The 17,482-nt window shown below is 44.6% G+C and overlaps 1 protein-coding gene across 3 annotated transcripts in view; it reads right to left on the reverse strand.

Moving 5' to 3' along the window:
- ANKFY1 (ankyrin repeat and FYVE domain containing 1) overlaps positions 1–17,482 on the reverse strand; it is a 99,515-nt gene that overhangs the window by 36,965 nt on the left and 45,068 nt on the right. For all 3 annotated transcript variants that reach the window (XR_002517935.2, XM_021928583.2, XM_021928582.2), the window contains 3 exons: positions 9,862–9,985; positions 7,965–8,114; positions 6,127–6,292 (listed from right to left, as the gene is read on the reverse strand). Coding sequence is in view for 2 of the 3 variants with exons in the window: in XM_021928583.2 (XP_021784275.1) it covers positions 6,127–6,292; positions 7,965–8,114; positions 9,862–9,985 (440 nt within the window). In the remaining variant the exon portion in view is untranslated. The remainder of the gene's footprint in view (positions 1–6,126; positions 6,293–7,964; positions 8,115–9,861; positions 9,986–17,482) is intronic.

Raw genomic sequence — 17,482 nt, forward strand, 5'->3', positions numbered from 1 at the left:
CACATGGAACAGAAAACTGTTACCAAGGCTTGGGGCATCACGCCTTCTTGGGTGAAAGCAATTGCTCTCAGTAGCCTCCAGGTGGCACCCATGAGCTCATACCAGGAAACTTGGGTTTTGGGGATTTTTTTGTTTTGTTTTGTTTGAGACATGGTCTCACTCTGTCACCCAGGCTGAAGTGCGGTGGCATCATCACGGCTCACTGCAGCCTTGACTTGCAGGGCTCAGGGAATCCTCCCAGCTCAGCGTCCTGAGTAGCTGGGGCTACAGGTGCACGCCAACATACTCAGCTTTTTTGTGGTTTTGGTAGAGATGGGTTTTGCCACTGTTGCCCAAGCTGGTCTTGACCTCCTGGGCTCAAGCAATCCGCCCACCTCAGCCTCCCAAAGTGTTGGGATTACAGGTGTGAGCCACAGCGCCTGGCCTGGAAAGTCTTTCAAGGATTCAGTTAAACATCTTCCAAATCAAACTCATCTGCAATTTGCAACTTGAAGTCCCCATGTGTAACTCTGATGAGTGACAGCAAGTTAACCCAAGAGCCTGGATTCAGAGGTACTTTCTGCAGATTCCGTCTCCATTTCACCAAGGTCTACAGGATGAATTTCTTGCAAATCACATCCTTCTTCAGCTGGATGATCCCCAACATGCGGAACAACGTCCCAGAGTTTGATTTGCTGGTCCCATGAGAGTTGACTATACTCCTTAAATGTGTGGGTGATCTCGGGATGAATGCTGGATTGTTGAGGCTGCCTTGGAACTTCTTTAATGTATGAATCACAGGCAATGGTGATCTGCTTGTCTTTGCATCAGGACACTTTGGTTCCTAATTGTTAGAATTGTGAGTGCAGACCCCTTTGAATCACAACCTGAGACGATGATTTTCTCTCTTCCAAAGTTTTCTTTTCATATCTTATGGTATCATTTCATCTCCTTTGACTACACATCTACAGTATGAACATCTGAAATGGAGTTTCAGGAGTGGTAAAGCTCTCTCAAGTCTGTTGCTGGTATTCCTGTGCACATTTTCATTTGAATATACAGGTTTCATCTGGTTCTCAGTGGGTATGAAATTAGAAAATCATCTGCTTTTGTTTTGGCTTTTGGTTTTTTGAGATAGGGTCTCACTCTGTTGGTCAAGCTGGAATGCAGTGGTGCCATCATGGCTTACTGCAGCCTCAGCCTCCCAGCCTCAAGCAATCCTCCTGCCTCAGCCTCCCAAGTAGCTAGGGGTACAGGCGCATGCCACCCTGCCTGGCTCATTTTAAAATATTTTTTGTAGAGATGAGGTCTCACTATGTTGCCCAGGCTGTACTCAAACTCCTGGCCTCAAGTGATCCTCCCACCTTGGCCACCCAAAGTGCTGGGATTACAGGCGTGAGCCACTGCACCCAGGCCGATTGTCTGTTTTTCAATACTTCCCATCTGCTCTATGCTTTCTTCTGAGGGACTATCTTGCTGCAGAATGTGGGCTCTGGCACTGGGGCAGCCAGGAGGCCTCAGATGCTGACTCGTTCCTCAGATGCTGGATTGGCCCGTGTCTGATTTTTTTTTTTTTTTTGTATTCACACTGTCTTACATAAAACAGACCCTGGGGAAACGTTTGGGAAGAAAATGGACTAACTGGTTAGGGCTATTGGGTTCTACTTTACCAGAAAGGCTCTTATTTGAATGAATTATGACTTCAGGTAACTTAACAATTTTCCAGTAAGTCCCTTCTCTTGAAATATTTTCATTCTTCTGCTCCCGTTTTGGGTGGGGTAAGGGGTGCAGAAGGGTAAAATCTACCAGTATCAAAGCTTAGATTTTATAGTACAGATGCAGTAAAGCACTGCAGGCAGCAGGTAACATGCATATTGGGGGCTAGACTAGGTCAGGCCTTTGCTATCCATTTATACATATACACAGAGGGCCCTACTCTGTAGCGTGAACAAACTCTGCATGGATTTGGTATAGGAGAAAATATGTAAAGACAACAATATATTAGCAATAGAACTAAATATCCTAGAGATGGCCACTTACATTCTGGGAGTAGAAAGAAACTTTAGAATTATTAGGACAATGGGCCTTAATGAAAAGTCCAAAATATGAGATACTCAGGGGAGAAGGGTCCAAAATATCAGATACTCAGGGGAGAAGGGATAATGTAGTTTCATTACCTTTAAGCTTAAAATATATTCCAAACTAAGACACAAATACATAGTGGTTGGGCGCAGTGGCTCCTGACTGTAATCCCAGCACTTTGGGAGTTCACTTGAGGCCAGGAGTTTGAGACCAGTCTGGTCAACATGGCAAACCCAATCTCTACAAAACTACAAAAATTAGCCAAGCGTAGTGGCACGTGCCTGTAATCCCAGCTACTAGGGATACTGAGGCAGGAGAATCGCTTGAACCCAGGAGGCGGAGGTTGCAGTGAGCCGAGATTGCAGCACTACACTCCAGCCTGGGCGACAGAGCAAGACTCTGTCTTAAAAAAAAAAAAAAAAGAGAGAGAGAGATAAATACACAGTAAAGCTAAGACAAGATAGGTTAACAAAAAATGTGTAATACACCAAACATACAGAAGATAAACTGGGCAATACTGCACAGGTATATGAAAACCTATGAATTACTGGATTCAGATGGATAGCATGATAAAAAAAAAGTTTGTATCTTAAATCCTTAGGTCCTCTTAGAAGAACTATAGACTTTGGATCAGATTTATTTTATTAATAAGATCCAAATATACAGTTTTTACTTATAATCATACATATATGTAAATATATTCACCCGAAGAAGCTATTTAGAAATTATTAGAAATAGAAAATTAGTAAAGTTTTACATTAAAAGAAAGTCAGCCCAGAGGGTACATAAAGGAAAAGGACAACTGATATCAGAAGAGCAGAACAAAGGGAGGGAACACAAAATGTCACAAGCACCATTTATAAGGTTTCTGTCAATAAGAAAATGGTTAACACATTTTAGAAAGACTCGAAATCATCAGAAACAGTTAAAATAAAAACTGGTGCTTAAAAGTTTCAGTTACTTCATCACCTCATTCACTGACACTGTCAGGTAAATGAGGCACAGACCATTACAATCTGTCCACATAAAACTATTCCTAACAAAAAACTTCACACTAAAAAAAATCCATATACAATATTTCTTTCAATGCAGCTTCTTGACAGTTCTATTCAGCCAGCAGCCTTCATTATTCAATTAATACAAACCATATTTCATGCTGCTCCAGTTGGTGGCATCATTATCAAATTTACTAAAAATAATTAACAGGAACATCCTACTTAAGAAACCCATCAACCGGGCATAGTGGCTCACGCCTGTAATCCCAGCACTTTGGGAGGCCGCGGCAGGCGGATCACCTAAGGTTGGGGGTTTGAGACTAGCCTGACCAACGTGGAGAAACCCCATCTCTACTAAAAACACAAAATTGACCGGGCGTGGTGACGGGTGCCTATAATCCCAGCTACTCAGGAGGCTGAGGCAGGAGAATCACTTGAACCCGGGATGCGGAAGTTGCAGTGAGCCAAGACTGCGCCACTGCACTCCAGTTTGGGTGACAGGAACTAAACTCTGTCTCAAAAAAAAGAAAAAAGAAACCCACTGACTGATGTTGGTTATTAAGGTAAAAAAGTTCAGGAAGAATTGTTTTTATCAAGTGAAGACTCATCTTCTTGCTCAAATCAGGCTAATCCAAGGAGATGGCCTCTCTCCGGCCAAACATGTGCCCGCTATACTCGGTTATTAGGATGATCACTGACTATTTTGTTGACAGATTCCAATGCACGCTCAGAACTAAACCGAAATCTCATATATTAAAGACTTTCACTCTTTTTTTTTTTTTTTTTTTTGAGATGGAGTCTCGCTCTGTCACCCAGGCTGGAGTGCAGTGGCCGGATCTCAGCTCACTGCAAGGACTTTCACTCTTAACAGTTAAAGTGAAAAAAATCCTACAGGAACTGGATCTGGTTACGGCATTTCCAATGCAGGCGCAAGGGATGAACAGCAGGGCTGACCCCGCCAGTCCCCTGGTAATCAATGCTGGGTGTACCACTAACATTGCCTCGCATTCTCTGAACAAACCAATAAAGCAAAAGTGATTCCCACTTTATGGATAACGAAGACTCAGAATGTGACTTGTCCAAGGCCACAGAGTAAACAGATGAGCTGAGATTCAAACCTTGGTAAACACGAGCTTGACAGCCAGTGCTCTGTCTACCGTAATATGTGACACTCTCTAAAGTTAGCAAAATCACATTTATTATACCCACACTGTAATCCACATACTTGCAGGCAATTAATAAACTCAGAGTGGAAGATTAAACCGTCTGAAAATAAACATCAAAAATGTATCGCTAATTCTTGGCAATTCTTGTAGCTAAGCAATCACCAAAATATTTCATAACTCAAAAGATGTTTTATCATCAAACATAAGAATTAACTCCCTGGGAGGAAAGGAACAAAATTCTCAGAATTTTTTTTTTTTTTTTTTTTTTTTTTTTTTTAGTAACAGGGTATTTGTTTCCAAAATAAACATCTCAAGACACAAAACAGTGTGGGAAAGAATCATTTCCTACGTGGTGGACATCTCCCCACTGCATCACACTCAGTGCTAAGTACTCGCTGGCTTCGCACGGCACATAATGGTGCTTGGGGAAAATGCATCTGCTCTTGACACTGACATACTCGAAGGATTTCCTACCCAGTGATGAGCAAAATTTTCCTCTCTACCAGCCAGCAAGCTCAGCACTCCAACACATGGCTTATAAGGATACTTGTATTAAAACCTTTGCCCAAAAAGGACAAAGCTGGCACAGGACCACAACTTGATGTAACTACATTCCACCAACTAGGAGCAATTTGTGAACGGCAAAAATGTAGCATAGACAATAATGGTATGACAACGCATCATCAAAAGGGGAAAAATATAGATTAAGATGGAGCGAAATGAGTAGATTCTCTCTTTGATATCTACATGTAAGTAACAAAAAAGTGGCCATGGCAATGTACTTCAATCAAGTCAACCATCCCTCCAGAGAACTAATGCTTTGACACTTTGGAAAGCTTTCATTCCTCACTGGAACTCTACCTCTACACAGATTTCACTCTGTCAAAAATGACCATTGCAAAGCAAAATCAGTCAGGATTCACTTAGGACTTACGAATTAGTAAGACTATGGAAAAAAACAAACAAAAAAACCAGTATTGTTTTTCCTTTGACAAGTTAATTCATTAGGATTAAGACGTTTTGTTCTCGGCCGGGCGCGGTGGTTCACGCCTGTAATCCCAGCACTTTGGGAGGCCGAGGCGGGCGGATCACAAGGTCAGGAGATCGAGACCATCCTGGCTAACACGGTGAAACCTCATCTCTTACTAAAAATACAAAAAAAAAAAAAAAATTAGCCAGGCGAGGTGGCGGGCGCCTGTAGTCCCAGTTACTCGGGAGGCTGAGGCAGGAGAATAGCGTGAACTTGGGAGGCGGAGCTTTCTGTGAGCTGAGATCGTGCCACTGCACTCCAGCCTGGGCGACAGAGCGAGACTCCGTCTCAAAAAAAAAAAGAGAAAAAGATGTTTTGTTCTCAAGTCTATCATTTCTATATTCTTCCAACTACTAACAATGCATTCAAAATATAGCTACAATTTCAAATAACTTTGCTAGAACACAATGAAACTTTATCAATTTATCATAATAGAGGTCTAGCCTGTTAAAGTGAACACCCCGAATCTAAGAATATGTTTAAACATTTACGGTTTTGCTACTATCCTTATATCTGTGGTAAGATACAAAAGCAAAACCTTCCTAGCACAATTCCTGGAGCAAGTGACCCACTGAACAAGCAAACACACAAGTGCTTACAGGTAAAAGGTGCTTCTTCACACAAAGTACCGCCTTTGCAGCCTTTCCTCCCGGGGCCCTGTTGGCACTGTGAACGGCCAAACCAACAAGGCGCAGGGAACAGCTCTTGAGTGCTTCCTCTGACCCAGTGATCAAATTCTGAATCATGTACCCTGTGAGTACAGACTAGGGAAGCCTTTGAGAATTGTGGGAACAAGGTGAGAAAGTCTTCAAAAATGACTTGGATAAAAATAAAACTGCCTGCAGGGAAAAATACAAAATACACTTCTTCCTACCTCTTTGGATTCCTTTGTGTAACAAGCTCCAGCCACTCTTGTCGACCATGTCCACGTCAGCTTTGTGACTAACCAGCGTGGTGGCAATACTCTCCAGCCGTCGTGAAAGGGCTAGATCTAATGCCAGATCTCCATTATGATCCGCTTCGTTCAGCTTCCCAGGGAGCTACACGAACACGTTTGTGAATTAGCGCCCAGTGGGTAGAGAATACGACCTATTTTCATTTCTCCCACCTTAACCCTTAAATATCATCGCTTATACAAATGTCAAATTTAAGTACTTCAACACTGCTTACTCCCCAAATTCAACTGCATTCATAAACTTCTATCAGGCTTCCTCAGGGTACACGTTTTCAGGGAGTACTGTATTAATGGGGACCACATAGCAAACATAAACAATGTGGGAGATGATGTAAGGGCCACCAGGAAAATGTGGACAGAGGTCTGTGGGGCACAAGTGCCAGGCAGAGGTTCCGAGAGCTTTATAGTGAACAGCTAATGCTTCCATGAAAGGCGGTGGCGTGCTTATCTCATGTTTCCCAGCAGTTTAATGTCTCCCCATACACTGGACACCCAGGATAAAACGTACTTCGTTCCCATCTGTCAAGAGCCATTACATTTCTTTCAAGGTCATGTGATGGGCAGAATTATAGCCCCCCAAAGATGGACATGTCCGAATCCCCAGAACCTGTAAACATGTCACATTACACGGCAAAAGGCGCTTTGAGGGTATGATTAAGGACCTTGCAATGAGGAGAGTATCCCAGATTATCCAGGAGGCCCGATCTATCTAACCACACACATCCTTCAAAGTGAAAAAGGGAACCAGAAGAACAAGTCAGAGAGATGTGACATGAGAAGCACCTGACCCACCACTGCTGGCTTTTAAGACAAAAGCCGGAGGCTATGAGCTAAGGGCTATGAGCTAAGGAATGTGTGGCGGGCTCTAAAAGGTGGGAATGGCCCTCAGTTGACGGCCGGCAAGAAAAATGGGGACCTCGATCCTGTAAGTGCAAGAATCTGAATTTTGCCAAAAACCCAAATGAGTAGGAAATGGATTCTCCTCTTGAGTCTCTGGAAAGAAGCACAGCCTGCTGACACCTTGATTTTGGGCCAGTGATTCCTGTCCTGGACTTCCAACCTACAAAACTCTTAGGCAATACATTTGTGTTGTTTTAAGCCATTAAGTTTATGGTAATTTTTTTTTTTTTCTTTTTTTTTTGAGACGGAGTCTGGCTCTGTCGCCCAGGCTGGAGTGCGGTGGCCGGATCTCAGCTCACTGCAAGCTCCGCCACCCGGGTTCACGCCATTCTCCTGCCTCAGCCTCCCGAGTAGCTGGGACTACAGGCGCCCGCCACTTCGCCCGGCTAGTTTTTTGTATTTTATAGTAGAGACGGGGTTTCACCGTGTTAGCCAGGATGGTCTCGATCTCCTGACCTCGTGATCCGCCCGTCTCGGCCTCCCAAAGTGCTGGGATTACAGGCTTGAGCCACCGCGCCCGGCCAAGTTTATGGTAATTTATTATAGCAGTAAAAGTAAACTAATACAGATTTTGGCACCTGGAAGTTAAGAAGCATTAAAAAAAACAAAAACAAAAACAAAAAAAAACACTACCTAAAAGCATATAAGAGGTTTTTAAATTAGGCAATGGGCTAAGGCTGGAAGAATTTTGAGAAATGTTAGAAAAGGCTCAGATAGCCCTGAACAAACTATTCAGTAGAAATCCGTACATTAAAGACTGTGCCAGTGACGGCTCGGAAGAAGTGAGCAGCAGCCTGGAGAAAGACAAGCGCATTAGAGTTCCGGGAAATGAAGAATAGAAAAAATGGCTACAGTACCTGGGAATCCATTTCAATCAGATAAAGGAAGACCACGTCTTCTCTCTCCACTTTGATAGCTTTATGTAACGGGTACTCCGTCTTGGATTTGATCATTTTGTATAACAACTGAGCACTCATGCTACTGAAATCCTCCTTTCTCAGGTCATCCTGACAATTCACAACATAGTAAAAAGCAGAACAGATACAAAGCGATAAACACAACTACCATTTAGTACACCCTTAAAACGCGTCAGTCAGGCCCTACTTGAAGGGCCTAACCTTTCCTGACTCATTTACTTCTCCCCAAAACCCAATGAGGTAAGGACTTGATCATCCCCATTTTACAGAAGAAAAAAGTGAGGCATAAAGAGATTAGATAACTTGCTCTAGTTCAGACAGTCCTTAAATGGCTGGGGAACCAGAAGGCTGACGTTCTGAGCCTCACTCTTTCCCCTGGCACTACTGTGCCTCCCAGTGAGGTGGCAAAGCCAAGCCACGCGTACCTCTAACAGGAATGCACCCCGAGGGAGCCTCACGTGAGAGCAGGGAGTCCTCTTCCCACCCCACGAAAGATGGCAGTTAGAAAATCAATTCAATCAACTCCAACTTCCACAAGCAAGTCACTCTGCTGAGTCACAGCTCGTCCCTATTATTGCAGATCTCTATATTTCTATATATTTTAACAGAAAGGTTACCAACTTGGTTTCAATTCCTTAAAATCCAGCTCTTCTAGCCACCTTTTCTGAAACTCTAACGCTTTTCCTACAATGTTGTTGAACACCAAACAATTCGCAGAAACTAATTTGTAAAAGGTAGCACCAGCCCTAATTTTTTAAAACTGCAAACAACAACAAAAAAATGTGAACCACTGGCTGGGTGCGGTGGCTCACACCTATAATCCCAGCACTTCGGGAGGCCGAGGTGGGTGGATCACCTGAGGTTGGGAGTTTGAGACCAGCCTGACCAACATGGAGAAACCCCATCTCTACTAAAAATACAAAAATTAGCCAGGCGTGGTGGCACGTGCCTGTAATCTTAGCTACTCAGGAGGCCGAGGCAGGAGAATTGCTTGAACCTGGGAGGCGGAGGTTGCAGTGAGCTGAGATTGTGCCATTGCACTCCAGCCTGGGCAACAAGAGTGAAACTCATCTCAAAAATAAAAAATAAAAATAAATAAAAAATATAAACACTGTTCTTTATGACGAAACAACCTAAGAAAGGGAAATCTAAATTTAAAGATGCTCTCCACCTGATGAGAACAAAGGCAAGCTCGGATACCGTGCTGCTGAAACTGTAGGGCCTGCTGGCCACGGAGCCACACCCTATTCCTGCAGCTCATCAGCAGCTTCCACAGATGGAGGGTGAAGGCAGGCAATGCTTTCAAGCCTGTTTCTGGACCTGAGCTATCTTTTTTGCAGGGGTGGGAGACGGAGTCTCGCTCTGTCACCCAGGCTGGAGTGCAGTGGCATGATCTCGGCTCACTGCAACCTCCGCCTCCCGGGTTTATACAATTCTCCTGCCACAGCCTCCTGAGTAGCTAGGACTACAGGCACGTACCACTGAGCCCGGCTAATTTTTGCATTTTTAGTAGAGGTAGGGGTTTTACTATGTTGGCCAGGCTGGTCTCGAACTCCTGACCTCAAGTAGTCTGCCTGCCTTGGCCTCCCAAAGTGCTGGGATTGCAGGCGTGAGCCACCGCGCCCAGCCAGACTTGAGCTATCTTTTGTCCTTCTGCTCTGAAATCACAGAACTATCAGAATTTGAGTAGAAAAGAGTCTCACAGATCATCTAATCAAACGATTTATTCTTCAATCGTGTAACAAGAGAAAACTAGCTGCCAGAGAGGTCACTTTCCACGGAACTAGGTCCCAAGCCACGGTCTCTCCACTGCCAGCTACCTCACCCTCTCACTCACCCAATGACTTGCAATAATTTCTGCACAGTAGTTCATCAGCGTGCTGGCATTCAGCTCCTCCGCCGTCTGGTAGAAGCGAATACAGTTCCTGACATTCACTAGAGACATAACGCCCTTCTCACACCTGGAAGAGAGTATTCATGATGAGCAGTATTACTGGACAAATATGTTCACAAACGAACAAACCAAAGCGATCATCTGTGTACTGGCTGGCTACGTCCTATTAATAACACTATGGGGTAAGGGTAAGCTAAGTAGCTATGAATAAATTACAGTTGGTCTCCCATATTTAAAAAGTACTAGAATTTCATTATATTATTTCATTGCTCAGTTCTGGTCAGAATCAAAATAACCTGCAAATAAACTTATTAAGCATAATACTCCAACTGCCTTAACAGTACACACATGACACTCGCTGATCACATAAACAGGTAACTGTCAAATCAAGCACAAAATGGATCAACCTCTGTCCTTCAAAGAAAATTTAATTGTATGGAACACTGCTTTAGTTCCCACTATAACAACTGTATTATACAAACAGTGTGGCTTAGAAATAGTTTCAAATACGAGGCTCTATGCCTCAATAATTAACACCTCCTTAAAAGCTCTCCCTGCTGGGTGCAGTGGTTCACACCTGTAATCCCAGCACTTTGGGAGGCCGAGGTGGGCAGATCACCTGAGGTCAGGAGTTCGAGACCAGCCTGACCAACGTAGAGAAACCCCGTCTCTACTAAAAACACAAAATTAGCTGGGCGTGGTGGTGCATGTCTATAATCCCAGTTACTCGGGAGGCTGAGGCAGGAGAATAGCTTGAACCTGGGAGGTGGAAGTTGCAGTGAGCTGAGATCGCGCCATTGCACTCCAGCCTGGGCAACAAGAGCAAAACTCTTGTCTCAAAAAAAAAAAAAAAAAAAAAAAAGAAGGCTCTCCCATAAGATGTATGTGTATGGTATGTGAATTGTTTTTTTTTTTTTTTTTTTGAGACGGAGTCTTGCTCTGTCACCCAGGCCGGAGTGCAGTGGCCGGATCTCAGCTCACTGCAAGCTCCGCCACCCGGGTTCATGCCATTCTCCTGCCTCAGCCTCCCGAGTAGCTGGGACTACAGGCACCCGCCACCTCGCCCGGCTAGTTTTTTGTATTTTTTAGTAGAGACGGGGTTTCACCGTGTTAGCCAGGATGGTCATCGATCTCCTGACCTCATGATCTGCCCATCTCGGCCTCCCAAAGTGCTGGGATTACAGGCTTGAGCCACCGCGCCCGGCCTGGTATGTGAATTGTAACTCAATATAGCTGTATTTTAAAAGCCCACCTAGGATCACCTGAGGTCAGGAGTTGAAGACCAGCCTGACCAACAAGGTGAAACCCTGTCTCTACTAAAAATACAAAAATTAGCTGGGTGTGGTGGCGGGCACCTGTAGTCCCAGCTACTTGGGAGGGGGAGACAGGAGAACTGCTTGAACCCAGGAGGCGGAGATTGCAGTGAGCCAAGATTGCGCCATTGCACTCCAGCCTGGGCGATAGAGCGAGACTCCCTAAAAAACAAAAAAAAACAAAAAAAAACCCCCACCTAAAATATCTATAATGTTTAGAAAAAAAATAGCCAAATCGGCCAGGCATGGTGGCTCATGCCTATAATCCTAGCACTTTGAGAGGCCGAGGCAAGCAGATTGACTGAGCTCAGGAGTTCCAGATCAGCCTGGGCAACATGGCGAAACCCCGTCTCTACTAAAAATACAAAAACAAATTAGCTGGGCGTGGTGACATGCACCTGTAGTCCTACATACTCGGGAGGCTAAGACACAAGAATTGCTTGAACCCGGGATGCAGAGGTTGCAGTGAGCTGAGATGGTGCCACTGCATTCAAGCCTGGGTGACAAAGCAAGACTCGTCTCAAAAAAAAAAAAAAAAAAAAAATTAGAAAAAATAGCCAAATCATAGTACACCCCCCACACCAAAAAAATCAGATTTCTACTATAAAAACAAAACCACAGTACACCAAAATAGGGAAAAACTGGCTACAGTGGATGTCCTTATAAAGCCAAGTAATAACAAAAACAAGACTCTTTCAGAATCATTAATAAGGAAACATGGCCAGGTGCAGAGGCTCACATCTATAATCCCAGCACTCTGGGAGGCCAAGGCAGGAGGATTACTTGTGGCCACGAGTTAAGACCAGCCTGGGCAACATAGCAAGATCCTATCTCTACCAAAACAATTGAGATATTAGTCAGGCATGGTAGCGTGTCCCTGTTGTCCCAGCTACTCAGGAGGCGGAAGTGAGAGCCCAGGAGTTCAAGGCTACAGTGAGCTGTGACCACACCACTGTACGCCTGCCGGGATGACAGACAGAGACCTTGTCTGAAAAAAAAAAAAAAAAAGAACATCAACTACATCATAGAAGAGAGAGCTGAAGGCAGGCAAATAGGTCTCTGGTAGCAAAAGCAGGACCACATCGTAGTCTGGAAGATGCCGCATTGGAAAGACCACACTTCCTCTATGCCGTAATTCCTGGAAGCCTTAGGGAGTCAGGGAGTCTCCCATGAAACCAGGTCTATGAGGAAAAGAAGGCCAGGGCACAGTTCTTCACCTCCCCTGCCTCCACAGCTCCCTCCAAATCAGGTTCACCTCCAAGGGCAGCCGCAGAGGACTAGTATGGTTCACGAGATTTCCTGACATTCACCATTGTTTTCCTTGCCAGCAGCCTCCACCAAAACTCTTTCTAATCACAAAGGCAGAATGTGGTGGACAGAGCAAAATAAACAATGAGGTAAAAAAGACCTGAGTAGAGACACATGGAAATTTAGGGGCCAAATGACTTGAGCTCTCTGTGCCCCTCTCTCCTCCTCTGTAAAATAAAGATGTTACTCTACTTCAGATGTTTGAGGAATACTTGAGTGTTTGCCAAGATGGAGGAGAACTGGTTACACTCAACACAGCTGGAGGCATGTAGTAAATATGCTCGCAAGTTTGAGGTCCCTCCCCTAGCCCTTCTCGTCTCTAAAGCCTGAAATTCCTTTACGAAGGAAAAAGCACAAAAGGAAATCACATAATTTTAATAACCCACATTAGTGGATTTCAGTACTGTTAACCATAACTAGCTAGCAGGTAATTCCCAATCGTAACAGATGAGCTTTAGGTAACAGATGTAGAAAAAGACCATGGGAATGGGTGATGGCGGAAGGAAGGTCATGAGAAAGACCTGGGCAGAATGCAGACCACACTTTTTTTTTTTTTTTTGAGATGCAGTTGCGCTTTGTCACCAGGCTGGAGTGCAGTGGTGTGATCTCAGTTCACTGCAAGCTCCGCCTCCCGGGTTCAAGCGATTCTCCTGCCTCAGCCTCCCGAGTAGCTGGGACTACAGGCACGTGCCGCCACACCCAGCTGATTTTTGTATTTTTTTTTTTTTTTAGTAGAGACAGGGTTTCTCTATGTTAGCCAGGATGGTTTCAATCTCCTGATTTTGTGATCCACCTGCTTCGGCCTCCCAAAGTGCTGGGATTACAGACGTGAGCCACCGCGCCCCATCTCAGAACACCCTTTCTAAACCTCACGAAGGAGAGGCTAGGAGCAAGAACACAATCTTGGCGTCATTTCTCTATTTAGCAGTAAATGCAAGCACCTGCTTTACACTAAGACCTGTCAAAGCTTTGGGGTTTTTTGTTGTTGTTGCTGGTGTTTTCTGAGGCAGAAGTTTGCCCTGTCGCCCAGGCTGGAGTGCAGTGGCGTGATCTTGGTTCACTGCAATCTCTGCCTCCTGGTTTCAAGCTATTCTCCTGCCTCAGCCTCCAGAGTAGCTTGGATTACAGGCGCCCACCACCACACCCGGCTAATTTTTGTATTTTTAGTAGGGACAGGGTTTCACCGCGGCCAGGCTGGGTGCTTTGTTTTTAATTAACATTACTCACTTGGTGTAAGGAAGCATCTCTCCCAGGGCACTTTAAAAATCATGTTGTTACAATATCTAAGTAAGTTACATTAGTAAGTTATAATAATAAACAAGAATGTAAGTTACGTACAACAGCATTATATTGCCTTTTTTTTTTGAGACGGAGTCTCACTCTGTCGCCCAGGCTGCTGTGCAGTGGCACGATCTCGGCTCACTACAAGCTCCGCCTCCCGGGTTCATGCCATTCTCCCGCCTCAGCCTCCCATGTAGCTGGGACTACAGGCGCCCGCCACCACGCCCAGCTAATTTTTTGTATTTTTAATAGAGACAGGGTTTCACCGTGTTAGCCAGGATGGTCTCAATCTCCTGACCTCGTGATCCACTCGCCTCGGCCTCCCAAAGTGCTGGGATTACAGGCATGAGCCACCGCGCCCCGCCAACAGCATTATATTTCTAAGCCTCAGTTTTCTGTACCATCGGTTTCTCCAAACCTGCAGCACACCACAGCAATGCCTGACAAAGTCACTCTAACCTCAGCCATGAAATCAGAGCATCCCAGGAGAAAAAAATCTCTTTTCAGATAGCTTTTACCATTTTTACAACTAACATCAATCAGCCTTCCTAACATCCTAACACCAGGCAGCCTAATACACAGGAAGATCTCAGGGAGTAAATGACGCACATTTGTAAAGCACTTTACAAAGCACTTTTACAGACAAATGCTGAGAACCTGAAAATTCCATGCTCCTCCTTTTTAACTGTCAAATGACATTGCGCCAAGGGACTCAGATATGTTTCATGAAGGCAGATCTTTTATTAAAGCTGGCAGACATTTCACTGTCACCAATTCTAGGATCTCCAGAGTGCCATTTGCCATTTGGATAGATTATAAATAGTAACTGACATGATTTACGCAACCAAAGAACATGTCATCTTATTTAGAAATTTAGATTCTTGCTTCCTATATTCTCTTTGAAAACAGCAAGACAGACAAACTTTCACCTGAAGGGAATTTTTTAATTATCATTTCTAACTTTAGAGTACAGAAAGGATACAGACATAGAAAAAAAAAAAAAAAAAAAAAACTTTTTTTTTTTGAGATGGAGTTGCACTCTTGTAGCCCAGGCTGGAGTGCAGTGGCGCGGTCCAGGCTCACCACAACCTCCGCCTCCTGGGTTCAAGCGATTCTCCTGCCTCAGCCTCCTGAGTAGCTGGGATTACAGGTGCCCGCCACAATGCCTGGCTAATGTTTTTGTATTTTTAGTAGAGACAGGGTTTCACCATGTTGGCAACTTTTAAAGTACACAATCAAGCATATATTTAAACGTTCCACAAACTCCTGTCTAGTTTTCATATCACTCTTGAGTGGATGTGGGAAAAAGAAAAATTATTGAAAAGAAAAATGACAGAAGAAGAACAATGATTTAGTTACAAATGACGTTTTTCTTTATATCATTTTGTATTTTCCAAATATCATACACTGAACATGTATTATACTTTTGTAAGCAGAAAAAAATTAACTCATTTTTTTAGTATACATTAATTCTCTCTTTAAAAAAATTAGCTGGGCACGGTGGCTCATGCCTGTAATCCCAGCACTTTGGGAGGCTGAGGTGGGCAGATCACCTGAGGTCAGGAGTTTGAGGCCAGCCTGGCCAACACGGCAAAACCTCATCTCTACTAAAAATATAAAAATTAGCCGGGTGTGGTGGCAGATGCCTGTAACCCCAGCTACTCAGGAGGCTGAGGCAGGATAACTGCTTGAATCGGGAGGTGGACGTTGCAGTGAGCCGAGATTGTGCCACTGCACTCCAGCCTGGGCGACAAGAGCGAAACTGCCTCAAAAAACAAACAATTAAAACAGCCTGGTGCAGTGGCTCACGCCTGTAATCCCAGCACTTTGGGAGGCCGAGGCAGAAGGATCACTTGAGGTCAGGAGTTCAACTGGCCAATATGGTGACACCTTGTCTCCAATAAAAACACAAAATTAGCTGGGTGTGGTGGCACATGCCTGTAATCCCAGCTACTTGGGAGGCTGAGGCAGGAGAACCGCTTGAACCTGGAGGCGGAAGTTGCAACGAGCCGAGACTGCACCACTGCACTCCAGCCTAGGTGACAGTGAGACTCTGCCTAAAAAACAAAACAAAACAAACAAAAAATTAAGAGTATTTTCTTCAGTGTGCCCTCTATGGTTAAAAAAAAAAAAAAGAAAGAAAAAGAAGTATTTTCCTGATTAATTCTTACTATAAACTCTTTCATCAAATTAGTGCCAGCATTCCAAAACCACCGAGATCTCCACATTACAAAAAGAGCAACGCGTGCTTCACGACGAGCCGCACCTGTCACCCGTCACCCGTCACCAGCACCCTTTCATTCACTATCTCAAGCATGTAATTCCTTCCAGGGACAGCAGGGGGCACTCTGTGACCCTTTAAAAGCTAACACTTGACTCCACTCCTGGTGTCTTCCACTCCAGCTCTTAAGAAAGCCATGACAGATAATAACTCAATACTCACATCCAACAATACAAAATTAAGCATCTGGTAATGTTGACAGTTATGAAGCCTACTCAGTCAATAAACAACAAACAGTTTAATTAAAGAATCCATGACACAGATTACAATTATCTAAACTACTCCAACCCCAGGACATTTTATCAAAGCAATTTAATTTACATAAGCAAGTTTGACAAGGTCAACAGGAGAAAGTTCAGGAAGTCTGGAAAAAACATAAAGACATAAATCATACTCAATCTAATTAAAATCCGTCTCATTTCACTCTCACCAGGACTCCTCACCCAAACAAATTAACAAACAAATGAAAGAGTTAACTGAATGGCCTCAGCAACAAATCAGCTCCGCTCATAACCTCATGCTCTATGCGCCTATAGACTGTGGACCTGCTTTTGTTTTTTAATTATAGGATTTAGATATGAAAATGCACTCAAACCCACATCAGTAATAGACAAGAGTAAGCTGTCCACTGATTTCATGTGGGGAACAGTGAGCCCTCCCGGGAAAACACCAGCCCATGATGAAAACAGCACCCAGCTCTAGGCAGCAGAGTCTCTCTGGGGAAAACACAGCCACAGGTGGAGTGCCTCCTGATGACTGAAACCATCCCTTCGCTCACCCACGAGAAAAGCCATTCCTTTACGCACCCAAGGGAACACAAAAGATCACTAAATGCTGTAAAAAGACACTCCATCGGCCGGGCGCGGTGGCTCAAGCCTGTAATCCCAGCACTTTGGGAGGCCGAGGCGGGTGGATCACGAGGTCAGGAGATCGAGACCATCCTGGCTAACACGGTGAAACCCCGTCTCTACTAAAAAAATACAAAAACTAGCGAGGCCGAGGTGGGAAGCGCCTGTAGTCCAGCCACCGGGAGGCTGAGGCAGGAGAATGGGCGTGAACCTGGGAGGCCCGAGGGCACTGCAGTGAGCTGAGGTCCGCCACTGTGCACTCCCAGCCTGGGCGACAGAGACTCCGTCTCAAAAAAAAAAAAAAGGCTACTCCATTGGCGGGTAGCGGTGGCTCAGCCTGTAATCCCAGCACTTTGGGAGAGCTGAGGCGAGGCTGAGGATCAGGCCAGGAGATCCAGACCATCCTGGCTAACACGGTGAAACCCCGTCTCTACTGAAAATACAAAAAAAAAAATTAGCCGGGCGTTGTGGCGGGCACCTGTAGTCCCAGCTACTCGGGAGGCTGGGACAGGAGAATGGGTGAACCCAGGAGG

This window comes from Papio anubis, chromosome 17 (assembly GCF_008728515.1).
Source record: "Papio anubis isolate 15944 chromosome 17, Panubis1.0, whole genome shotgun sequence".
Classification (NCBI taxonomy): Eukaryota; Metazoa; Chordata; class Mammalia; order Primates; family Cercopithecidae; genus Papio; species Papio anubis.